The 26,583-nt window shown below is 41.2% G+C and overlaps 1 protein-coding gene across 2 annotated transcripts; it reads left to right on the top strand.

Moving 5' to 3' along the window:
- The first annotated feature begins 779 nt into the window (after positions 1 to 779).
- On the top strand, positions 780 to 26,392 carry Ccdc112 (coiled-coil domain containing 112). Of its 2 annotated transcripts, XM_038331581.1 has the most exons (10): positions 780 to 896; positions 10,063 to 10,184; positions 13,220 to 13,341; positions 17,024 to 17,113; positions 19,175 to 19,250; positions 19,618 to 20,008; positions 22,206 to 22,619; positions 24,265 to 24,360; positions 25,490 to 25,608; positions 26,010 to 26,392. In XM_038331581.1, exons 1-10 carry the CDS (start codon positions 780 to 782, stop codon positions 26,038 to 26,040), a joined length of 1,578 nt encoding a protein of 525 aa, XP_038187509.1. In that variant the 3' UTR covers positions 26,041 to 26,392. The 2 variants fall into 2 exon arrangements, with proteins under 2 accessions (XP_038187509.1, XP_038187510.1); XM_038331582.1 differs by lacking the exon at positions 24,265 to 24,360.
- The last annotated feature ends 191 nt before the right edge of the window (positions 26,393 to 26,583 follow it).

Below are 26,583 nucleotides of genomic sequence, written 5' to 3'. Positions count from 1 at the left end.
TCCATTTTTCTCAACTTTCTACACAAAGTCTTAGGAATCTTTCATCTTACAAATAAGTCCTAGGAAGCAGCTATGGTGTTCCTGGCTCTGACACCTGCTTCTGCGTGGAATGATCTTTCTTTGAAAATATAGAATAACATGTATCCCTAGAATTCAATCACATTTTTTATCCTTCACTAAGTTTCACTGGCACTCACAGAAATAGAAAACAGTTCTATCGTATGAAAAACACATATGTTCGTATAACACGAATCCAATTTAAAGGAAAACAATGCATTTCTCAACAGCTATGTGTGGGCGAACAGAACAGACGCCAGCGCTAACAAAGCTCATATCAATGCAAAACTGAACAGAGGCGCGCTGCGCCACACCATGCCAAGTCCACCTTGCCCCCCTAAGTCGGGTCCAGAATCCTCATCTTCAACCCGCAAGCCGGCGTTGGCCCCGCCCCTTCCGAGCTCTGCCTTTAAATCTGCCACGCCCTGCGCTTCCACCCGCGTTCTCAGCAGCCACGCCCTCAAGCTGCCCGCCCTGCAAGCCACGCCCCACAAAACCACGCCCTCGTTACCCGCCCACACAACCACGCCCCACCAGGCCACGCCCTCGAGCTGCCCTCCCCGCATAGCCACGCCCCGACAAGCCACGCCCCCTCCGGTTAGGCGGGGTCAGCTCTGCGCTCCGCCCTAGTGGTCCAGCGGTTCGGAGCCGTCCGCGGAGCGTGGGTGAGCGCCCACTGGAGCCGGTCCCGCGCACAGGCGCGGGAGTCTCGGCGAGCAAACATGGCGGCCCTGACGACCGTGGTGGTGGCGGCGGCGGCCACGGCGGTTGCCGGGGCGGTGGCGGGGGCGGGCGCGCCTGCGGGGACCGGCGTGGGAGCGGCGCCGACGCCGCAACAGGTAACGGCGGAGGCTCGGGCCTTGCTCGGATGAGCCTGGCGTTTGATGGCACTTAGAGCCGGGACCGTGCGGCGCTGGGGTCGGGCCTCAGTGGAAGCTCGGGCCGCCGCTTCCTCGCGCCGTGTGATAGGACTCCCTTTCTTCAAAAATGGGAGCTGGTGATGGGAGCTCTGGGTATTTAAGTCGGCAGTGACCCAGGGCTCCGAGCGGGCTTGGAGTCTGAGCACCAAGAAATTGGATCCGTTGACTGCATCGGTGCAAGAAAGGTGTTTACCAAGATGGGGGTCCTAAGGATCCCATCTCTGAACGGTGGAATGGGAGTCTTTCGTTCAGACGATCAGACCCCTTTTTCTGCTTCAGTTTTTCTCTGTATATAGCACTTAACACCACAGGCTCTGTTCCATATTTTATTCCTGTTTTTATATTATATTTCTGCCTCCATGAAAATGTAAGTGCCAGGAGGGTAGACATTTTCGGAGGCTTTAGTCACTGTTGTATTCCTAACACCAAGGACTGCGCCTGTTATGTGCCCACGACGGTGCCTTCGAGATAGTAGGCACTTACTAATAACGTGGTTCAGTCCAGACGTGAAGGAAAGCTACTGTGAGCCGAGGTCCGGCTCCACCTTCCTTTTCTATGGGAATACGGTGTTCTTTCTAGCATGAAATTAAGGAAATTCCACTTAGGGAAGGTTTTCTCACACACCCTTTGTTTTTCTCCCTGTTCTATCTATATAGCTCCCCAAACAACTTACATTTTAAGGGAAATATAAAATAAAAATTTAAAATAGATTATGTAAAATTTTCTTAAGTATATTTTTAAAATGCCTGACCATTTGGTTGTAGTACATACCTGTAATCCCAGCATCAGGAGGCAGAGGTGGGGATGTCAAGAGTTAGAGGCCAAGCCGGGCAGTGGTGGCGCACGCCTTTAATCCCAGCACTCGGGAGGCAGAGGCAGGCGGATCTCTGAGTTCGAGGCCAGCCTGGTCTACAAGAGCTAGTTCCAGGACAGGCTCTAGAAACTACAGGGAAACCCTGTCTCGAAAAACCAAAAAAAAAAAAAAAAAAAAAAAAAAAAAAAAAAAAAAAAAAAAAAAAAAAAAAGTTAGAGGCCAGTATGGGGTGCACAATGAGAACTTTCCTTAAAAACAAAACAAAAACAAAATACCAAAAATAAAAAATGGTCCGATTCCAGTGGTTTTATAGTGTTGAACGTCTTTTTCCATGAAAACTTTCTGCCATATTGTAGTTCAGTATGATTTCCTCACCTAAATCTGTATGGCCATGTTTTACATGCTGGTGTACCTTCTTACCAGCTTCCTAATACTCTTACCGCCATGCACTATCCTGATTCCGCTGTGGTGATTTGCAATGGTTGTATTTTCTTTACAGGGCTTGGAGCAGAAAGTCCTGTGGGACTATTTCTCTCTATGATGTTTAGCAATCCCTGGAGACATCTTTGGTTGTCACAACGGGCAGGATGTGGTACTAACTACAAACCCCTATTACTACTAACACCTAGTAGAGAGTAGAGACCGGAAGACAGTTCCCCACTGAAAAATTACCTGTTCGACAATGTCAGTATACTGAGATTGAAAAACTCTAAAATACATACCTTACAGCAATGATGAAGTAGAATTTCTCAAGAATATTAAGTTTTTCTTTTCTTTTTTTTATGTATACAATATTCTGTCTGTATGCCTGCAGGCCAGAAGAGGGCACCAGAACCCATTACAAATGGTTGTGAGCCACCATGTGGTTGCTGGGAATTGAACTCAGGACCTTTGGAAGAGCAGTCAATGCTCTTAAGCTCTGAGCCATCTCTCCAGCCCCTCTTTTTCTTAAGTTAAAGTAGGGGCTGGAAAGATGGCTCTCTTGGTGAAATGCTGGCTGCATAGTTTTGAAGACCTGAGTTTGTGGCTGGGTGCTACAGCATGCACCTGTAGTCCCAGTGCTGGAGACCTGGGGCCTGTTGACCAGCCAGCCTAGCTAAACCAGTGAGCTCCGTTATCCATCTAAATAAACAAATCAATAAAATAAGGTGGAGAACAATTAAGAAAGACAGCTGATGTCAACCACCAACCTCCTCATGTATGTGTACCAACACATCCAGCATACACATGTGAAAAAGTTATGTTGTTACGTTGTGATATTTCGGACAAGTTCATGTGTTGTCAGTCCTTCATACCCCTCCTAATATCTACACACACACACACACACACACACACACACACACACACACACGCTATCAATACAAACCCCGCCCCCTAACGCCAAGCTTCAGTATTTGTCGGATGATTGATGAGTATCCATCCTAACCCTAAAACCACACATGTTTTCTGGAGAAAAGGTCATTTTTATCATAGTCTCATGATATTAGAAATCTCTACCTAAAGACCTAAAAGTTCCTGTTGGTGGAGTTCCCCTAGCAAAATCCCACAGATGGGGTGACTTAACAGGAATGAATGTTCTCACTCTAACAGGCTTGATGTCCAAATTCTAGGTGCTGTGAGGTTCCTCTTCTCGCTGCTTCATATGGTCTCTGCCCTGTGTTCATGCAGGGAGAGCATGATCTTTGGTGTCACATAGAGTACTGTGTGCACAGCCGTTAGGCTAGGGAATGTTACACATTTCTCATCTATTATGCAAAGTAAAATTATCTGTGCTTTTTAGTATTTCTGTATTATATGTTCCTATTTCCACAATAGCTTTTAAGTGTATTGTAGTTTCCTCTAAAATACAAATTCCCTCCTAGAGGTAAACTCATTAAGCCTCATAATGTTCTTTTTGGTTTTTCGAGACAGGGTTTCTTTGTAGCTTTTGGAGCCTGTCCTGGAACTTGCTCTTGTAGACCAGGTTGGCCTCAAACTCACAGATTCACCTGCCTCTGCCTCCCGACTGCTGGGATTAAGGCGCATCTACTACCGCCCGGCTAAGCCTCATAATGTTCTAAAGGAAGGTAAAACATTGCATCCTGCTTGGAAGATTTTTAAGATTCCAGATATAGGCTGCAAAGATGGCTCAAAGGTTTTTCAAGAGGACATGGGTTTGATTTCCAGCACCCCTATGCTGATTCAACCAGCTGTACCTCCAGTTCCATAAGATCCAAATCCTTCTGACCTCTTCAGACAGCAGTCATATACATGGTGCACAGATATGCATATAATCAAAATACCCGTACATGTAAAATAAAAGTAAATCTTAAAAAAAAAAAAAAAAAAGACCCCAGATGTTCTAAAGAAAGGCTACTTAAGAAGCAGGAAGTAGACAACCCAAAAGCTTCAAGAAGTTCCCGAAATTGACTAAATGCACTAGGGCCCTTGCTCCCTAAGCTTATATAAGCAGGAAGGGCTGCTGAGAGATACTCTGAGGCTAGCCCAAGTTTCTAGAGGACGTAGGTAAGAGAAGTACAGAAGACAGAGACCAGCTACACATTCCCATTGTGGAAGACCAAGAAGCCCTGTGTGAAGTAGCAGCTAGAGTCCAGGCTGTGATCTTCAGATACCTGCCCTAGTGACTCACTGCACAAGCTCCTGCCTCCTAAATACTCCAGACAGCTTCTCCAAATAGCGTCACCGTCCAGTGAACAAGATTCAAAACATGAGCCTTTTGGAGCCATTTCAGATTCAAACTGTTGCATTCTCTCCTGGCCCTCAAAATGCTCATCCATTTTATAATGCAAAATGTGTTTAGTCCAGCCTCAGGAGTTCCAGTATTGTTCAAAAGTTGAACTCCATTGTCTGTTGAGACTTGGGACAATCTATTAGCTGTGGGCCTATTTAGTAAAAAAATTAAAGTTACTTTAACCATACAGTGGAACAGAATGGCCATTCCCATTCCAAAGGGGAATAATGGGGGAATGGAGTGAGGGATAGGACCGAAGCTAGACTGAAAGCCAGAAGGCTAAGCGTTAAATGTCATCTAGCTTTCTGTCTGCAGCATCCTTGAGTCTCTCTTATAGCTTAGGCTTCAACATCAAAGCTTCATACCTTCCTCTCCATGGACTCGAGGAAGGGAATCAGACTCTGCTACATCTTGCCTGTCCTCCTAGGCTTTTCCCTGTAATCTCATTAACCCTGTAACTCTTGTAGTCTCTAAGCCTGCCGACAGCATCATGTGGCTGATGCCAGGTACTGCTTGTAGTTCAAGCATTAGGCAGATCCCACTGGACAGCTGCTGACACAAACCTCGACATATCCCGGAAGATGGAAGCTCAGTCAAAGACTTGCTTTCATCAGATTGGCCTTTGGGCATGTCTGTGAGGGCATTTTCTTGATTGTTAATTAATGAAGAAGGGTCCAGACCACTGTTGGCAATGCCATACCTAGGCAAATACAAGAAAGATAACTGATCCTGAGTCTGGAGTAAGCCAGTAAGCAGCGTTCCTCCATGGTCTCTACTTCAGTTTCTGGTTTGGCTTTCCACCAGAGACACATGAGAACTCCTGAGCATGTTTCAGTCTTGCTGCTGCTGCTGCTGTAACTAGGTCCTTGAGGCTAAGAAGAGATGGCTACATCTGTTCAACATTCCATGAAGGCTAGAGCTTTAGAACAACTTGATTAATGGTAGTATGTGTGGGAGGAGAGCATTCAGTCACATGGCGGATAAATATATAATGATGAACGATAAACATTAATACTGGGAAAGCTCTACAGTGGCTGGGGAGATGGCTCAGTCGGTCAGAGTTTTGCTGCACAAGCATGAGGATCTGAGTTCAAATCTCCAGCACTCATATAAAAAGCTGGCTGTGGCTATGTATACTTATAACCTAGCACTATGGAGGACAGAGACAGAGTTTCTGGGGTTTGCTAGTCACTAATCTAGATCCAGACTCAGTGAGAGATCTGGTCACATACGCATGCACGCACTCACGCACACACACAAACACACACACCAGATAAACAGACAAGCCTAGTTAACTAAAAACAAACAACATAAAAAAATCATGTGGAGGAATGCAAGGTACCTAAAATAGTAAAAAAAAATTAATAATACTGTTGAATTGCTCATAAGTCTCAATTTCAAATTGCTTCAGGCTACTGTAAACATACTATTACCGTAACCAAATGTGATACTGGCTTAAGGCTGAACAGAAGGTTCAGTGAGAGCTGAAAACCAGATCTGTTTGTGGGCAGTGGAGCCTCAGCAAGAGCACTATAAGGAAAGGTCTTTCAGTCGTTGGATGATCACACAGCAGTTCAGTTTCTGCCCGTGCTGTGTACGTGAATTAACGAAGAGTAGATCAGAGACTTTGGTGTTAGAAGCTTGACCAGGAGCAAGACTTTGTGACCTTCAATTGGGTGATGGTTTGTTCTGTGTGACACGTGAAGCACAAGCAGCTGGAGCTCTGGGAAGAGCAGGTGGACTCCATCAGAGTTAACTCTTGTTCCTCTTTTCAAGAAAGTGAAGGGGCTGAGGGCTAGCTCAGTGCTTAAGAATGTGCTTAGCGTGTTAGCACCAGAAGTGTGTGCTTTGTGTGTGAAAAGAATGACAAGTCAGAGAATGGGAGGAAAATACTGGAAATTATGTGTCGATCTCTTTAAAGAGTAAAAATTTCGCTTAGATGTTGAATTGGCTTTTATTTACAATTCATGAATGGGGTGTGTATCTTATAAAATAAAAGTAGAACAGTAGGAAAACGCATTGTTTAACATCAGGTTACTTTTCTTATATGGCCTCTTCCATTGCTTACAACTTAATTAGAAAATCCTGCATTTTCTGCCAAAAACTAAAACAAAGAGAATAGTGGTGAATAGACTTCCCTTAAAAGGTGACGAAGAGATGCCCAGCGTCACTGGGCATCACAGACTAATCAAAGCTCTGAGAGGGGCTGTGTATGTGTAACAGAGTGTTTGTCTCACACACCCAAGGCCCTGAGTTTGATCCCCAGGACTCCAGATAAAAAGCATTGTGAGGTACTGCTATGTACCCATTAAGATGGCTGTAATGGAAAGGACAAGCAATGGTAAGTATTGGTGAGGATTCAGAGAAATTAGAAGCAACGCATATTGCTGGTGGGAATGTAAAATGAAGCAGTTACTGGGAAAATAGCTTATTAATACCTCATAATGTTTTGAATCACTGGCATTATCAAGGAAGCAAATAGAGGACTCAGTGGAGGCAGCTGTCAGTCACATATGAATATGAAATAAGGGGCTTATATTCAGAATGCACAAAGAATGATTCCAAATCAACAATAAAGAGGCAATTTGTTTTAAAATGAGAAGGGTAAAAAAATTACCTTATGACACCAAAATTCTATAGCTAAATGTGTAACAAAATTTAAAACATTTTTACATTAAAACTTATATAGAGCTGGGCAGTGGTGATGCATGCTTTTAATCCCAACACTTGGGAGGCAGAGGCAGGAGGATCTCTGTGAGTTTAAGGCCAACGTGGTCTACAAGAGCTAGTTTCAGGACAGGCTCCAAAGCTACAGAGAAACCCTGTCTAGAAAAACAAAAACAAAACAAAACCAAAAACCCAACCAAACAGAAAAAAACCCCAACTTGTATAGAATATCTGTAGTAGCGATTCATATTGGCCAGAGAGTAGTAATAACCCCATTGTTCAATCAGTTGATGAGTGATGAGTAGGAAAATGGGAGATAAGTCTATATAATACAAAATTAATTGAGCTGTTAAAGGTATAAAGTGGGCTAGGCAGATGGCTCAGTGGGAAAGTGCTTCTAGCATAACCATGAGAACCTGAATTTGGATTCTCCAGCACCCATGTGAAAGCCAGGCATGGCAGTGCATGGCTAACTGTAGGGCTGGTAGAGCAAAGCCAGGAGGATCCCCAGGGCCAAGCAGCCAGCCAGTGAGCTAAATTAAACCGGTGACCTTGTCTCAGAAGTAGAAAACACCAGACACTGACCTCTGACCTCCACACACACGAATGCATTCAGACATGAGAACATGTATGTACTGCACACATAGCCACACAAAATGGATGAGATATAGATCCATAGAATAATTTGAGCAAATCTTAAAATGTTATGCTAAGTGAAAGAAGCCTTACAACAAAGACTATATGTTGTATAAGCCCATTTATGGAAAATAATCCAATTCCTAGAGTTAGAAAACCAGAAGCTGAGAGAAGGCGCCATGAGGGAGAGATTGCTAATAGCTCTGTATTTATTTTGGTGTGACGAAAATATTCTAGAGCAAGACAGTGGTGGCATTGCATAACTTCATAAATATCTATAAAGATTACTGAATTGTCAACACTTAATAAGTAATGTCTTATGGTATATGAACTCTGATTTTAAATCTCTGTTCTTGCTCCTAGAAATGTCAAGCCTTGTTTGCTTTCCCTTCTCTCACCCCATTTTTCGTCAGCTCCTCTTGGTCATAACTACCTTCGAGATACACTTCCCCTTTCCTGTGTCCTTCTCCTGGCCCAGGCAGTTGTTAGCCTCTCACACCCGGCCTGCACACCTTCACCAGCTTCCTCATGACTCTCCCTGCTTCTTGTGCCTCGCTCCATCAACACACTCCCTGCCAGTTCATTATGTCCAAACAACAGGCAGACACAGGCTCTTAAAGAACTACGCATGGCAGTACTCCCTAAGCATTTCCTATGCATCTACCCCACTGCCTGAGAAGTTTCTTGTCAAGATTTATTTTATTTTTAAGTATATGTATGTGGAGGTGGGGTAGGGTTGTGGGCACATACACATGATGCCAGAGGCCCGGGATCTCCTCAAGCTGGAGTTACACGCGGTTGTGAGCCTCTCTTCGCGGATGCTGGGAATTGAATTTAGGTCTTCTGCCTGGGCAGCATGTGCTCTTAACTGCTAAGCCATCTCCCTAATCCCTGAGTGAGAAGGTGGGTAGGTTCATAAAACAAGCCAGCAAATCATTTACTGATAATAAATCATTAAGAAATTTGTTTTAAAACAATTATTTGGACTACACATAATTTTACCATTTATTAATGAGGAAAGCAAATTCGCATACTGATAAGACTGAAAAAAGCTGGATTTCTCCTTTGTTTTGGAGATAGGGTTGAAACACCTTGGAGAAATGCTGGGACTCCTGCTCTGAAGGCTGCTCTCCCAAGAGCCACCTCTGTCCCTCGCCAAGCCTCTCAAGGCAGCCTGCTCTGCTCTCGTTCTCACTCTCCCTTTGAGACCCCATCTGTGTAATCTCTGTATGTGTCAGCTTCCTTTCCTGACTGATGCCCTGCGATTGCCGTCTCTTACATTGAACAGCACAGATACACTTCAGTAACAGCCCCGGTGACTAAAACATCTATGTATCTGGCGCATGCTTGCCTGTCTACCTGCCTACTCTCATCTCTAACCACCTTTACTAATCTTTTGCCTAAATTGTCTTTTCTCTGCTAGCCAGCCTTTCTGGCCCTCAGAATTTGCATAGCCAATCCCTTGACCTAACGCCCTCCCATCTGATTGTGCAATGGCTGGCTCCCTTTTTCCTTTGATGTGAGTCTTTCAAATAGATCCTTGGGGGGGGGGGGAGGTTTCTAACAGAAAATACAAGCCTCCCCACCTCAGCCCCTTTATTTCCTATCTATTTATCCCAGTTTCTGGTTTTTTTTGTTGTTGTTTGTTTGTTTTTTGGTTTTGCCTGCTTTTTATTGTTTATTCTTTTCTCTTTAAGTCTGTTTTCCTAGAGAGATTTGATGATACTGGGCCATGCTAGTATATAGTCATCCTTCCCTGCTGCCACCTGTCATATTAGTGTTCAGTTTATAAATGAGAAGTGACTTGTGAATAAATTACATCCTTTTTGTTAATAATCCCTGAACAGAATATTACACACTCAGTTTAGCATTTTAGGATAGAATTTCTTTTGTCTCTAGAGTATATTTTTATTTTATCTGTATGAATATTTGCTTGCAAGTCTGTGTGTAAACCATGTGCATGTCTGGTCCCTGCAGAGGCCAGAAGAGGGTATTAGAACTCGAATTAGAGTTACAGACGGTGACAAGATGTCAGGTGGGTGCTGGGAACTGAACCTAGGTCCTCCATAAGAGCACTAAGTACTCTTAGCCACTGAGCTATCTCTCCAGCCCACAAAGTATGTTTGTAAAGAATCTAGATTGACCATACGATTATCCCCAGAAAACTGTTGGTGCTTTATTTCTCTCGACATCACTTGCCACTTTTATCACTGGTGATACTTTTGTTCTTTATGCAGAATGATGGCAGCTTTAGTACTTCCGGTGGAATTCGTCCTTCTCAGCTTCAGAACTGGAAGCAGAAAGTTAGTCGGATGAAGAAAGCAGAATTCATACGCACAGCAGAAAAATTAAAGAATCAGTGAGTATAAGAATATTGTCTTCAAATAATATCAATATTTTATTATGAACAATATAACTCCACAGTCTCCAGTCTCAACTTGTTAGGAACTTCTTGACAAACATAACAAGAAGAAGGAGGGAGGTGTGAAATGCACAAATAGTCTATTTAACATAAATTAATTATAACTGAAAGTTTTTACTTATAATTAATTGTTTTATTTTTATCATTTTATATTGGTGTATTTTAAGGAAAACAAAATAATGTCTATATTTTATATATCAAATAACAGATTGAATATATTTTATTCTAGAGTTTAGGAGGGTACTTTATGAACATTTTTAAGTGAAGATTATAGAGAATAAGTATCTTCTCATAGGTTATGAAGTTGGTAAGTGATTGATGTAAGGCTAACCCTTCCCTTTAGTTCCTGCCTCCCCGCTATTTTCCCCTCCCTACAACATGTGATTTCTTGCTCTCTTTCTCTTTTTCAACATACTGAGTTCACATAGTGCTGCCTCTGTATGCATGGGTATAGGATCATCTATAGAAGCATGGGTAACTTTTCAGGACCTACATCCTGGGAAAAACTTCACCTCCCTCCTCCAGGAGCCACAAGTTGCCAATCGTTTTTCAGCTAGAGGTGGGACATCATTCATGACAGGCTGGGATGTTGAGTGGCTTGATATACATGTGTTGTATAAGCGGTTAGTGTTCTGAGTTCATATGTACAATGTCCCTGTCATGTTAGCAGTTAATGTTTCACTAAAGACATCTTCTACTTCTAGCACTTACAATATCTCCCCTACTTCTTCCTCAGAGATCCCCAAGAATTGGGGGGAAAGGTTGATGTTCCATTTATCTCTGAGCACTTGTGGGTCTCTGTATCAGTATCTCCCTACTGACAAAAAAAAAAGCTTCTCTGGTCAGGGTTAATATACTGACTTATGCGTAGAAAGGTAAGAACTTGGCCGGGCAGTGCAATACTATGTCCATTTAGTAGAAGAATAGCATTAGGTTCTCCTATAGGGCCTGTGATATAGCCAGTCACGGGCTTTGACCTAGTGAACAGTACCAGGCATGAGTTCTGTCTTATGGAGAGGGCTTTAAATACAATCATAAAGTAGTTGGTTACTATCATAAAATTGATCCCACTACTGTATCAGTGGTCGTGTCTCACCAGGCCAATTCTTACTGTAGATCACAGGGTCCATAACTGGCTTAGATTCTGAATCCTTTTTTCTCTCTGAGTAAATAGTATGTTGTCTGTCCTAGTTAGGGTTACTATTCTGTAATGAAACACCATGACCGAAGTAACTTGGGGAGGAGAGGTTCTATCTGGCTTATACTTCCATAGCACTCTTCATCAGCAAATGGAGAGGAAACTCAAGCAGCTAGAACCTGGAGGTGTGAACTGATACAGAGACCACAGAGGACTGCTGCTTACTGGTTTGTTCTCTCTGACTTGTTTATCCTGCTTTCTTATCAAATCCTGGACCACCAGCTCAGGCCACGATGGATTGGGCCCTCTCACACTAATGACTTAGAAAATGTCCTGCCGCACAGTCTCATGGAGGCATTTTCTTTTTTTATATATATTTATTTATTTATTATGTATACATATTCTGTCTGTGTGTATGCCTGCAGGCCAGAAGAGGGCACCAGACCACATTACAGATGGTTGTGAGCCACCATGTGGTTGCTGGGAATTGAGCTCAGGACCTTTGGAAGAGCAGGCAATGCTCTTAACCACTGAGCCATCTCTCCAGCCCCCTGGAGGCATTTTCTCAATTGAGATTCCCTTTTCTCAGATGATCAGCTTGTGTCAAATTGACCTAAAACTAGTCAGCACAGTGTCTTAGTTACTTTTTATTGCTTTGATAAGACACCATGACCAAGGCTACTTACGGTTTGAGAGGGTCATCATAGCGAGGAAGATGGCAACAGGAAACCAGAGAACTCATATCTTGTAGGAAGGAGAGAGAGAGAGAGACAGAGAGAGAGAGAGAGAGAGAGAGAGAGAGGGAGAGAGAGAGAGAGAGAGCGCGCTCTCTTAAAAAGGCACGGATTCTTTGATGCCACAAAACCTCCCCCTAGTGACACACCACTTCCAGTGACATTACACCTCCTGATCCTTCTCAAATTGTTCCACTAACTGAATCAAATATTCAAATACATGAGCTTGGGGTCCATTCCTATTCAGATCACTACTTTGACGCCATGGTCCCCATGGGCTTGTGGTCATATAATGCGAAATACATTTAATTTCTAAATTAATTTCAAAAGCCCATCTAATTTCAAAAGTCTCCAGGGTCTTTCACAGTATCAACACTGTTTAAAAGTCCAAAGTCTCCTCTGAAACTCAAAACAATCTCTTAATTGTAACACCCTGGCTTTGAAGTTTCTGTTAAAGATCAGCTATTATTCCAATAGGCCTACCTTTATAAGTGACCTGACATTTTCATGTTGCAGCTTTTAAACCTTTTAATTGTTTTGTGATTTTTAATTATAATATGAACAAGGATTTTTTTCTAGTTTCTTCTGAGTTCTTTCAGTCTCTTGTATATAGATGGGCCTCTCTTTCTCCAGGTTTGGGAAATTTTTTCCTATAAATTTATTGGAAACATTCTCTATGCCTTCTTCTTTTTCTATGCCCATGATCCAAAGGTTGGGTATTTTCATGGTGTCTCAGAGCGCCCCCCCCATTTTATTCATTGAGTGATCCAATTTCTGCATGTTATCTTCTAGCCCCAATTTTGTTTTTCTTGAGGACGGTAACTAACAATTAGAACCTCATAGCCAAAGGTTTCTGAATTTTCAAAGGAAATATGTAATAGTTTAAATTATAGTTGGTTAAAATTGAACTTAACAAGTAAGTCCAATTTTAGCTAAAGTTAGAGATAATGTTTTGACCCCTTAACCTTATTAGTCTAAGTAATTATATTCCTTTTTAAATGAATTGAATGTAAAATACTAATTATTTTAAATATCTTCATTTTTTAAATAACTAAAATATATTTACTTCATATTTCTACCATCTGTTTCTTTTCCTAAAGAGTTATTGTTATAGAAAAAGATAAACACAGTCATTTCTACAACCAAAGAGGGGACTTCAGAACTGAGCACAGCATGCTGGAAGAACTGGAGAACAAACTGATAAACAGCAGGAAGATAGAGAGTAAGTTGGGTTCACGGTGAAATACAAACTGTTGAGTGCTCTAAAGACTAGTGGTGGCCTGTGTTGTACTTGTGCATTGACTGTTGTTCAGTGGAGATACATGACTGGTGATAAGTTTGTCTCTTAAGGACATGTATTTATTTTATTTTGAAGTTCATTCTAACTGAATTGTTTTCTGTTTCTTCCATATTAATAGGTTAGATTTGATTTTGAATTAATTAAGTCAGCAAAAACTGTTAATATTTAAAAATTTTATTTAAAATATTCCATTTCCTGTGCTATCTGGGGTCTAACTCATCAATAACCCTGGCATTGCTGACTGCTAGTACTAGACCCAGGGAACATCAGTAGAGTCGGAGCCCACGCCACTGGCCATACAAAGGGATAAGAACGGGCCATGCCCAAGCCCAAGTTTCCTTGTCCACGTTCTAAAGCCTACAGTTTCTACCTCTGGAAAACTGCATCTGATACTGAGATGAAATACAAGAGAATACCTTACAGCTTATACAGTGAAGGTGCTGTTGTTTGTTATGTAGATTAATCATTGTCATGGGGCTGAGAATACCTTGTAGAGTCTGCACTTTGCAAAAATTCTTATAATACAAAAGCTACTTAGAATTGTTTATGGAAAAAAAATAATGGCTGTTACTAAGCTTTAAAACATTGATTTGCAAAAAGAAAGAAAGAAAAACATTGATTTGCTAGGTAGAGATTAAACTGCCCCTGATGCTGTCTTATGACACTTATAATAATTCTAGTGATCTTTCCTTTCTAAATATAGGGTCATACCATTTTAAAAAGTCATCTTCTGTCAGGTAGTAGCAACACTCACTTTCGCCTCCTGCTGGAATGAGGAAAGGGATAGGATAGAGCTACCACCTACCAAGTGTCCATCCTGAATTCAGAAAGAAATCCAGACGGTGATGTCCTAAGGACTGCTCCTTGCTCTTCTGCAGACTCTGGCAGGCTGTTCTTTCATTGCCTGCTATGTCCTTAAACAGAGGATCTGAACTGTGTATTTTTAGGCGACTTGTTTTGCCCTTTCTTTTGTTCCTTCGAAAAAGTCTCCTGTGTCCCAGACTGACTTTGACCTCCCTATATTGCCAGTGCTGACCTCGAACTCTTGAGCCTCCTGCGCATTTCCCAGTGCTGACATTATGGACACGTGCCACCATGTCCAACTCATTTGTCTTTTTCAGTGCAGCTCTAATTTAATTACTATTTTCTGTCCTTTAGTTTGTCATTCATGATGAATATTGTGTACCTGTCAGACAGGAGGGAACCCCTGGTCTCTATGCAAAGAGACACATTCTTCTTCATGGGTCACAACTCTGAAAAGCAAATAACTATTCCTTACCTCAGGGACCGTACCTTGGATTTTGATAAATGCCTGAGTTCTTATTGCCTGTGAATAGCTGTACATTGTTTCATTCCCAAATAACAAAATAAGATTGCATAATTGTATAACTAATGGGCCGTGGCAAAAAATAAACCACTTGCTAGTTATTTAACTTTGCTGACAAAGTTCTTCCTTCGGTTCCTTTACCTTCTTCCGCCTCTGTCACCCACCCCGTCGTTGTCGCCTCCCGACTGCTGCAGTTTCCCCCGTCAGCACCGCCACACTGTCCCTCAGGAGAATTTCTTCAATTAAATCCCAGTAGAGGACCAAGCTTTCTAACAAAGGAATGATGTTTCTGTGTCTTGTTGAACTTTGAAATTTTATAGAGTGGAACTTCAAAAGTGGAGCTAAGGGGCTGGAGAGACGGCTGGCACTAGTTGCTTTCGCAGGAGACTGGAGTTAGTTCCCAGCACCCACACTGGGAGGCTCTCAGCCACCTGTAAGATAGCTCCAGGGGATTCAGTGCTCTAATCTGGCCTCTGCTGGTGCCTACACACGTGTGTGAGCATACACACACAGACATAGAGACATATAAATCATGATAAAAAGAAGTTTACAGCAAAGAATTTGCTTGAAATCTTGTCTGTTTGTCTTAAATTGGAACCATGCCAGAGTCAAATGTTCATATTTGGAGGTTTAATCAGGATATTGGCCCTGGCTCCAAACCTATTGATAAATAAAAAACAAAACCTGCTATCTCAGTGTTCTAGTACTTGCCATGTGTGCATAGGAAAACCAGGGTTTGAGTCCCAGCCCTGAAAGTTGCCTTTAAGGATTGTTATAATAAATCTTTTGGTGTTTTATGCTTGTGACAAGTTGCAAAAACAAAACAAAACAAAAAGTAAACAAAAGGAGGCTGCACAGACTACTTGACTATGACAAAATGGTCCTGTCGTTTGCATAGCTAGGAATGAGTGCGAATGTTTATACCATCCACCTACTAACTTAAATAAACATACCAGCATAACTACTTCAGAAAACCAGCCTTTGTGGTGCTAAGCCCCTGAAATTCCAGGTCATTATTTTGTTTTTGTTCTTTTTATTATTCATTTACCTTTTTACTTCTGGGTGATTCTTTGATTATTCTTGGCAGTTTGTGGCTTAGAAACCAGTAGGTACCATACATACCTTTTAAGAGTAGTGTTTAGGTAAAATTAATACAGTATGGGAACTTTGTCTGTCTCCATAGAATTAATACTAGTCATGGGTTGGAGAGAAAACCTGAGGAGCCACGTTCAGATCCTTAATCGCCACGTAAAAAAATGAGGCGTGATTGTGTTTCTCTACAGCGTTAATGCTGTGGGAGTGCAAACAGGCAGATCCCCAGAACCCGCTGTCCAGGTGCAGTGAGGAACCTCACCAAAGTAACAGCAGAGCGCCCAGCAAGATGGCTTGGCTGGTTGGGAAGCTTACCTTATGAGGGGAGCTTGCTATCTGGGACCCGCATGGTGGAAGGAGAGAACCAACTCCCAAAAGTTGTTGTGTGACCCCCACACATGCATTGTGACATGTAAAACACATATAAATAAATGTAATACATTTTTTAAAAAAGAGGATGTAAGTTTACCCTCTTACTATTACGTTAGTAACTTAGAAAACAGTAAGAGTAGGACCCCTGACATTGGCCTCCACACACATGTGCATGCACATGTGCACAAATAAAATCACATACAACACACACAGAATTAATGTTGGTTAGACAGTTTTAATATTTCCAAAATAAAGTTAAAATCAGTTTCTGTTTCCAGAAATTACAACAAGTTAAAAAGAAAGATGCTTTGAAAGAACAGAATATGACCCAGGCAGTGGTGGTGCACACCTCTAATCCTAGCACTCAGGAGGCAGAGGCAGGAGGATCTCTGTGAGTTTGAGGACAGCCTGGTCTACAGAACTAGTTCCAGGACAGCCAGGAATATACAGAGAAACCCTGTATAAAAAACCAAAACCAACCAACCAACCAAACAAACAAACAAAAAGTACCCCAACCAAACAAAAAACAAAACAACAGTATAAAATGTGTTAAGCTTAAGTTACTTGGCATGCTTTTAAAATGATCGTCCCTAAGTCTGTCTCCATAGAAGGAAAGAGAGATGCATCTCCATGACACGGGTTTACAGTGTCATGCTTTATTTAGAGCAACGACACCTGATGTCCAGATGGTTCTGACATAAATGGCTGCTGTTTACGTGGCTGTCTTTCACTAAAGGACTGTATGGATTTATCTGCAGAAGCCTAATTGTAGCCACACTTGTCACAGAATTAAAGTATGGACTTTCCTTACAGGAGCAAAGATCCAGCAACAGTTGGCCAAAATACATAACAATGTGAAGAAACTTCAGCACCAGCTGAAAGACGTGAAGCCTACGCCTGACGGTAAGAAGAGTTCAATATAAGATTCTCTTTTATGTATTGCTGTTTCCTGCTGCTGCATTAGAGCATGCATGCTTTTCTCTAAGTGTCTCTTTCATTTGGCAATCGTGGAGCCAGCCCTACTTCATTAGTTAGGAATTAATAAGCGTAGAGTGGAGAAGTGGAGTATCGGAGCTTATGTGGTATTTTCAGCCTTTAAACTGCCATTCAGTCCTTAACATTATAAATTAGGCGGAAGAGACACCATAATGTGGAAACACTGGCATAGGAAGGTTCAGACTTAGGCATCTGAGTAGAAAAAGACTTCTCAGTTCATAGCCCTCACCCTGGTTATCCTGTCATTGGCTTTTGAAAAAAAAGTATCTTTCAAAAGTATTTAAAATATGTAAGGAATGGTTTGACTCTACTGGGACAAATGCTAATTTGGGAGGGGGGAAAATCACACCCTCACCTTCTGTTTCAAAATTCATTCCTGACTGGTGCTCAGAATATACTGGATCAAAGCCTTGGCCTGCCATTTATTGGTTAGGACATTTTAGGAAAATGACTAGATCTCCGAGCTTTCATTCTGTAAGCTGTGCAGTGGAGCTCATAGACCTTCTGGTGGGTTTGGGGCAGGATGGAATGAACAGTGCTCTAGAGGACAGGCGCAGTGCTTGGAGTACGGCAAGTGTAAAACTGGAAAATGGGAAAAGAACGGGTAGTATTCATTACATTCAGTGAGGCCATAACATGCTTGAGGGAACATGTAACAACTATTTGCTAATATTCTGTTGTATAAGAAAAGAACAGGGTGCTGGAGAGATGGCTCAGTGGTTAAGAGCACTGCCTGCTCTTCCGAAGGTCCTGAGTTCAATTCCCAGCAACCACATGGTGGTTTACAACAACTTGTAATGAGAAATGGCGCCCTCTTCTGGCCTGCAAGCATGCATGCAGGTAAAACACTGTATACTTAATAAATAAATCTTTAAAAAAAGAAAGAACAAAATCTAAAGAAAAGAGGACCATAATTGACTACTTTAAAAACACTCAAACCTATAAATATTGTTGAAAGACAAATTAGAAAAGTATATCTACTTATGTAATTTAATAATTGAATATTCATAAGATATATAAGATGTCTACAAATTAGAGCAACCAAGAGAAACAGTGGTAGGAAAATGGACAGAGATTATAAGGCACAAGGGTATCAAAAGAAATACAAAGCTCAGGTGAAACAAATATCCATGCTTATTAATAACCATGAAAATGTCGGCTAGAGTGATGACAGTTCTTGCCGTCCTCTGGAAGCGATGTAAAGTATATGGAGGGAGGCAGTGAGAACAGGTCAGCAGCTATGCAGGGAGTGAGTCCGCACTGCAGAGAGGTGAGCCTAATGTACCGCACACAGACTTTCCTTAGTCAGAAATTCAAGTTTTGCTAGTCATGTTTTCAAAATACTTACTTGGACATGCTTAAATACATACATACATACATACATACATACATACATACACACACATGCAAGGACTGTACTATTATGCATATTTAAAGGCTCATCAACAGGAAAATTAAACAAATCAGATGGTTTTAGATAATCAAATACCACATATATCCACAGAAAAAGAGCGGCAATAGTACATATATTTATATGCAAAGTTAAGCATAACTGTTTTGGGGGGAGTTTTTTGTTTTTGTTTTTTTAGGTCTCAATATGTAGCTCTGACTGCCTTCCAACTCATAGATTTATCTGCTTCCATGTCCCAAGTGCTGGGATTAAAGGTGTGCACCACTGTGCCTGGCTATCCACATTTTTTTAACCAAAACATTGCAAAAAATTTGCAAGTCAAACAATAGTATGTGTAGTATGAAATAATTCTTATAAAAGTAATACTGATTATAGGATTTAATCATATGGGTGTGTAGGACAATACCTTTAATAAGAAATTGTAATCACAAAAATATCCTTGTGAGCAGTTTTCTTAATTTCTTAGGTTAAGAAATGATTTTATATTAGGGACAGTCTATATTTTCTCCTAATTATTAAATCAGCTATATTGAAATATGACTTTTTTTTTTTTACAGTTGTTGAAAAGCTCAGAGAAATGATGGAAGAAATTGAAAATGCAATCAATACTTTTAAAGAAGAACAGAGACTGATGTATGTTTTAAACTCATTTAATCTAAAGTTTTGGCCTTGGTTTTCTAATAACTCACTTTTAGGTTGTCACCTATTAATGTACTACAAGTCTTACAGTCTACCTTCTGTCCTAGAGATTAGACAGTCTTTCATTCTTAAAACAAATTTTCATTCATGTTGGACACCAGAAGATCTCAAAAGTTTGAAAGACTGTTCATGTTTGAGGAAACACTTCTTTTAAGACTCAGATATGAATATTATTATTAATATTGGAAATGTCAACAAGGGGAGAGGAAGCAGATTTAGGGATAATTAAATTTTCAGGGGAGTGAAGGGCTAATATGGATTGGTTGGTATGTTATTCACACTTCATTTTTCTTAATTTTAGATATGAAGAGCTTATTCAAGAAGAGAAAACAACTAATAATGAGCTGAATGCCATCTCCAGGAGAATTGACTCCTGGGCTTTGGGAAATTCAGAAACAGAGAAAGCTTTCAGAGCGCTCTCAAGCAAAGTCCCCGTAGACAGAGTGGCACCAAGTACTCTGCCAGAAGAAGTTGTGGAGTTTGAAAAATTCCTTCAGCAAACAGGAGGGCGACAGGGGGGCTGGGACGATTTTGACCACCAGAACTTTGTGAAAGTGAGGAGCAAACATAAGGGGAAGCCGGCATTCATCAAGGAGGCTGCAGAACACCTTCCGGGAAGAACACTGCGTGAAGTGGAGCAACACGAGAAGTGGTATCAGAAGTTCCTGGCTCTGGAGGAGAGAAAAAAAGAGGTAATAGTAGTTACAACTTGTGTGTGTGCCAGGCACTGTGCAGAACTCTTAACTGAATCGTCAGTGTTCCACAACAGCACACAGTCAGCCCAGGAGCTCCTAGAGCAGATGAAGACAAGATGTGGAATAGGTAGGGGACTTGTACTCAATGGTACCACTGAGCTGAACTTCCGAAGACCAAACATTTGTACCACAAGAAATTACACAATGTCCCATCGGATTGTGTGTCTGCACTCCCAGGATGGGACTGATTCAGAGCCACACAGATGGCAGGAAGAAGTCATCTTAGCAGAGGCTACCTTAGTTTCTAGAGGAAAACATCTTTACTATAGCCTGTCTTTTGGATAAATAATGATAATCAGATATGCTCTGGAGTACCTTTGAATAACTTCTCTTTTTATGTATATCTTCTTTTCCCATCCATTCCATGACTGACAGAATATTCCTAGATTAAAGGCTACCATCTTCTTGCCAACTCCAAAATAAGTGGTCCCCCGGGACCTTCACTAACACCGTTCCTACCATGCCCTGTAGAGTGTCTATGCCGCATCTCACCCGGAACTGTGCCACTCAAAGCTGATCCATGGACTGGATTCCAGTCTGTAAATCCTGACCACCCTAGCATGAGATAAGATGATTGTCTGACACAGTCAGTTGCATTGTAAGGAAAAGTACATTCTGTCACAAATTCCTGCTATGTTTGAGGTCTGGCATACCGAGTAGCACTGTCTAGATGGTACTGCTAATCATCTCTTAATCCCATAGCTTTGCTTTTCATATTATTTCACTGCATAGGATTTATTGAATGGATGAATGAATGAATGATACAACGTAAGGAAAGATGAGGAAATAGTTTCCTGACCAGGATGGGGGCTGAAAAATATAGTAGGTAGCATATTATACGTAAAGGTTGCTAGAATTTTAAATAATCTTTACATATTCATATTGGAGATGGAACTTTAAAATTTTTTCCTGAAATTATGAAGCATCATATATCAGGCACCAACTCATTTAACTGTCACAATAACCCTGTATAAGAATTACTTTCTTCCATTTTATGGATGTCTTATGATGGAGGACTCTCATTGGTTAATTAATAAAGAAACTGCTTGGCCTGATAGGTTAGAACATAGGTGGGTGGAGTAGACAGAACAGAATGCTGGGAAGAAGGGAAGTGAGGCAACCGCCTCAAGCAGTTGCCATGACTCTCCTCTCCTAGATGGATGCAGGCTGGAATCTTCCCGGTAAGCCACCCCTCGTGGTGCTACACAGATTACTAAATATGGGTTAATCAAAATGTGAGAGTTAGCCAGTAAGAGGCTAGAGCTAATGGACCAACCAGTGTTTAAAAGAATACAATTTGTGTGTTGCTATTTTAGGGCATAAGCTAGCCAGGCGGCCAGGAGCGGGGAGGCGGGAACGCGGCCTGCTGCTCTATCCCTACAGTCTTAGTTACTTTTTTATTGCCATGGCAAAATACCATGACTAAGGCAATTTATGAAAGAAAGCATTTGATTTGTAGCTTATGGTTCCAGGGGGTTAGAGTCCATGCATCAGGGCAAGGAGCATGGCAGGAGACAGGCATGGTGCTGGAACAGTAGCTGAGAGCTTACGTCTTCTTTTCACACACATGAGGCGGACAGAGACAGCTAAGCTAGGAATGGTTTGTGCACTTGAAACCTCAGCCCATGATCAGTAACACATGTTGTCTAGCAAGACTACACCTCCAATCCTTCCCAAACAGTTCACCAACTGACGACTAAGCATTCAAATATATGGGCCTCTGGGGGCCAGTCTCATTCAAACACCACAGGAGATGAGCAGAGCTTAAACTAGAGACTCATCCAGACTCACGCCTAATAAATGGCAAAGCCAGGATCTATTCCCAAATAATACAGCTTCAAGTGAGGTGATTAGAGGCAAGTGGCAGTGCCCAAGAATGATGGCGGAGATGGAGGAGGGTTCCTGCTTGAAGGGGAAGGCCAAGGAATAGCCCAGGATCCAGAGATTTACAGGATACAGTAATATTTTAAAATGTGAGTAGAAAAAAGTTGTACAGATTTAAAACAAAACCAAAAACCTAAACATCAGAATACACAAATCAACATCTTTTCTGGAAGCTAGAACTGAGGCTGTATTAAATGTCATGGACTAATCAAAAGCATGCTTTTTTTTTTTTGTTTTCGTTTAACTTTAGTCTATTCAAAATTGGAAAACCAAAAAGCAGCAAAAGAAAGAGGAAATACTCAAGCTAAAAGAAAAGGCAGACAACACACCTATTCCTTCTCATAGCAAACCAGAAGATAACCAAAAGCAGAAAGAGGAACAGAGAAAGAAGCAGAAACTGGCAATTGAAGCTTGGAAAAAGCAGAAAAGTATAGAAATGTCAATGAAGCATGCTTCCCAGCTCAGAGAAGAAGAGGAGAGAGAGAGGAAGCAGCAGAAAGAGCGCCAGCGGCAGTTTAAGTTAAAACTGCTCCTAGAAAGTTACACCCAGCAAAAGAAAGAGCAGGAGGAGTTCCTGAGGCTTGAGAAGGAGATAAAGGAAAAGACAGAAAAGGCGGAAAAAAGGAAAACTGCTGCGGATGAGATTTCCAGGTTCCAAGAAAGAGTGAGTAAAGATCCTTCCTGAGTAGTTTACGGGCGTGGGTCATGAAAGCATCATTTCCTGGCTTGGTTACACAGACAGAGTTCATCCCCTCATCTTATACAGCACACCTGCGCTGGCCTCCTGTAACTGAGCACACTTCACTCCCACTTTTAGTGGAAAGATCTATGCCAGTAAAGTGATAGTGTGCTGGTTAGATTTCTTGTCGACACAAGCAAGGGTCATCTGGGAAGAGGGAACTTCAATTGAAAACATGCTTCTATTAGATTGGCCTATAGGCATATCTGTGGGGCATCTTCTTTATTCTTAACTAAACCTTGCCCACCGTGAACTGTGCTGCCTCTGCACAGGTGGTCCTGGGTTGTGTAAGAAGTAGGCCCAGCAAACCAGGGGGAAGCACCCAGTAAGCAAAGCTCTTCCAAGGCCTCTGCTTCAGTTCCTGCTCCAGGATCCTACTCTAGTTCTCCTCAGTGATAAACTACAACTGTGAGCTGAAATAAACCTTTTCCCCCTAAAGTTTCTTTTAGTTATGGTGTTTATCACACCACTAATTAGAACAAATGGTGTTGTAATTAAGGTATAGACAGGAAATACAGAGGAACTCACCAGAGATAGCTCTGGTAGTTATGACTGTTAGAGAGAAGGCGATGCTTGACTTGAGTCTTGAAGGAGCAGGGAAGGAGAGCTGTTCTCGAACAGAAGGGAAAGCATGACTAGGGGCTTGGAGGAGTGTCAACAGTGTTGTCTGTGGGGAAGCTATGAACACTTTAGTATACTGCTGGGGATGTAGTTCAGTGGAAGATCGCTTGCCTAGCATGTTGGAGGCTCTAGGTTCAATTCCTACATACACACACACACACACACAGAGTGTTATACTTTAATATCTTTAAAACACATGGGAACCAAGAGGCGAGGAGGCTATGAGCCGGGTTGAATGTGTTGTCTAAGCAAGACAGGGAAGGTTATTCTAAGATACACAACACATTAACAAAGTAACTGTCACTGAGTAAAATGTTATGAATTGCTAATGTGCATCTTAATGCATAGCAACATTCATAAAGGGAAGTATAGAGGAAAACAGATAAAAATAGATAAGTGGTGTGAACTTTAGTTCATTTCTCTTAGTTTATACATAAAAATGTTACTGAGTAACAAAAGATCTGCTTACTCATCCCCCCAACACACATAGTAAGCAGACTCCATTAAAAAAAATAAAAGAAACTTGAAAATATGAAATTATGAGAGACCCCAGACGAGACCTACCTTTATTGATACATAAATGGGTTTAGTTTGCTTATTAAGAGGTTTAGACTGAACCTGTGAGTAAAGCAAATGAGATCTGAAATGAAAGTAATGCAGAAAGTGTCTGCATGGCTGCAGTCAGGGAAATGCAGCCTTTGTTTGGCAACATCACCTTCAGTTGACTTCCCAGGGGAGGCCTTACCCTCTCTGAGGAGCTAATGGGGGGCAGGGATGGGGAGAGGAGGGAGCAGGAACTGGGATTGGTATGTAGGAAGGAAGGAAGGAAAGAAAACACCTTTGAATGAGTGTTGGCAGCTGAGGTAATTTAAATTGCAAACACTTAAGGACAAAAATTTTAGTTAATTTTGTTTTCTTAATGTCATCTTTTTTGTTGGTACATTTTTAGGATTTGCATAAACTTGAATTGAAAATTCTAGATAGACAGTCAAAAGAAGAGGAAAAGGCAGAAAAGCAAAGGCGACTGGCCAAATTAAAAGAAAAGGTACTCCTTCTATTTTGTTTGTTTCTGAGACAGATGTTGCTATGCAGCCCAGGCTAGCTTTGAATGCACAAGTGTGTGCCATCGTGCCCTGCTTTAATTTACCTTTACTTTTTAAACTTACTTTCTCAAGCAATATAGAACCATAATTTTTCACATTAATAAAGGACATAAAAAATATTTCCTCACTTATATAACGTGCAATTATGTGATACTTAAGCATAGCCACCTCTTCAGATATTTATCATTTCTTTACGACAAAACCAGTCCAAATGGTTTCTTCTAGCTCTTTGCAATCTACAGGCGAGAATCTCTAATCACACCAGCAGCATAGCACACTCCCCCCCCCCCCGGCTCCTTCCTCACTGTCCTGATTCCTTGACTTTAAGGAGACGGGCAGATCTACTCCTCTTCTATCTCATTATCTCTCTGCTTTATATTTCACACTTACATACCACAGATAACAACTTAATACATTTTTAGCAATTATTATTCGAGCTCTGCCATTTACTTTAGAAGCACTCTTTTCTGTCACCCTGAATTTTCTGTCTTGTTCCCATCATCGTTCTTTCTGAACCTCCATTCTGCATCTGTGTAGCTGTGGGCACTGTTTAGTTTCATAGGTAATAGCTCAGGATCAATGAGGTATTTCACTGACTTAACTGATGTTATCTATTCTACATTTATTTATTGCTCTCACACTAAGCTGTAGTCTATTTCTTTAATTAACACAGAAATGAAACAATAGAAAACTAGGAAAGGATAAATTAGCAGTTTATTAATTGATGTTAGTGGTATAAGCACAGTTGGAGCTTATTTGGACACTTTAGTTAGTTCACGTTTGGGTAATAGCCAAGTATAGTTTTTTTTGTTTTGTTTTGTTTTGTTTTTCGAGACAGGGTTTCCCTGTAGTTTCTAGAGCCTGTCCTGGAACTAGCTCTTGTAGACCAGGCTGGCCTCGAACTCAGAGATCCGCCTGCCTCTGCCTCCCGAGTGCTGGGATTAAAGGCGTGCGCCACCACCGCCCGGCCCCAAGTATAGTTTTTAACACTGCTTTGTGTCACTAAGGATTTCACTTAGTACAAATGTAGTTCATATAAGTTAACTGATAATATTTTACTTCTGATCACAGGTTGAAAATAATGTCAGTAGAGATCCCTCTAGGCTTTATAAACCTACCAAAGGCTGGGAAGAACGAACCAAAAAGATAGGCCCATCAGGCTCCGGGCCACTTCTCCATATCCCACACAGGTGAGAAGACAGTAGAAAGGGATCATTTATAAAGACTTATAAATGATTTATCTTATGCAGTTTCTGAATATATTTTCATTAACAGACTGATAAAGCATATCTATATTTTTAACTTTTTATTATATATGTATTGTATGTTGTATTGTATGGTCATGTGAGTGCTATGGTTACTGTGGTGTACATGTGACTGTCAGGGCATAACTGGGGTTTGTGTCCCTTTTTCCACCATGTGGGTCTTAGGAATCCACGTTGGGTTGTCAGGTTTGGTTGGAAGTGCCTTTACCCACAGAGCCATCTCACCAACCCTGTGTATATTTTAAGTTGTCATTTAATGAGTAGTTTTTTGTTGTTGTTTTGATCTTCCTGCATATTTATAATGGCTTTTCTCATTTTCTCTTTAGGGCCATTCCAAGCTGGCGACAAGGAATCTAGAGAGACTATGAGATAATGCAATTGCTGTTCACTTGATGAGAATGCTAGTATTGCTGTTTCAGGAGACGGTGATTCACTTTGCTGTTTAAATGTTAGTAGCGTAGTCAGGTTGGTTACTGTGCTGTGTTTGAACTGAGGGGTTTGAAATGTCACGTAGCACTGGCAGTATTTCGTTTCTACAGAGATGCTCTATGTTGGCCTAGTGTTAATATGAATGTTATTTAAATAGGTTTATGTTACAAACATTATTCTATTTAAATACGTTTTATCATGGCTTAGGAAATAATTTGGGAGAATCAGTCTTTTTTTAAGCCAAAATTTTGTAACTTTTATAACTTGGAAGTAACTAAGCTTGAGTAACAAAAACATAAAATGGCTTTTTTTAAAGAGTTGTTCAATAACTTAGTACTTTTTCTAAGTTTAACAAAATGGTAATTTGTCAGTTGTTTCGTTTTTGTGTAACGAATATTTTGTATTTGATTAAAGCATGCTTTGTTTTATATGGAGACTATTTTAAATAACCTCCCTTGCTACATGGACCCT

The sequence above is a fragment of the Arvicola amphibius genome, chromosome 5, assembly GCF_903992535.2.
Source record: "Arvicola amphibius chromosome 5, mArvAmp1.2, whole genome shotgun sequence".
NCBI lineage: Eukaryota > Metazoa > Chordata > Mammalia > Rodentia > Cricetidae > Arvicola > Arvicola amphibius.
Note: the sequence above shows the minus strand (reverse complement) of the source record. Positions and strands in the feature narration are given on the sequence as shown.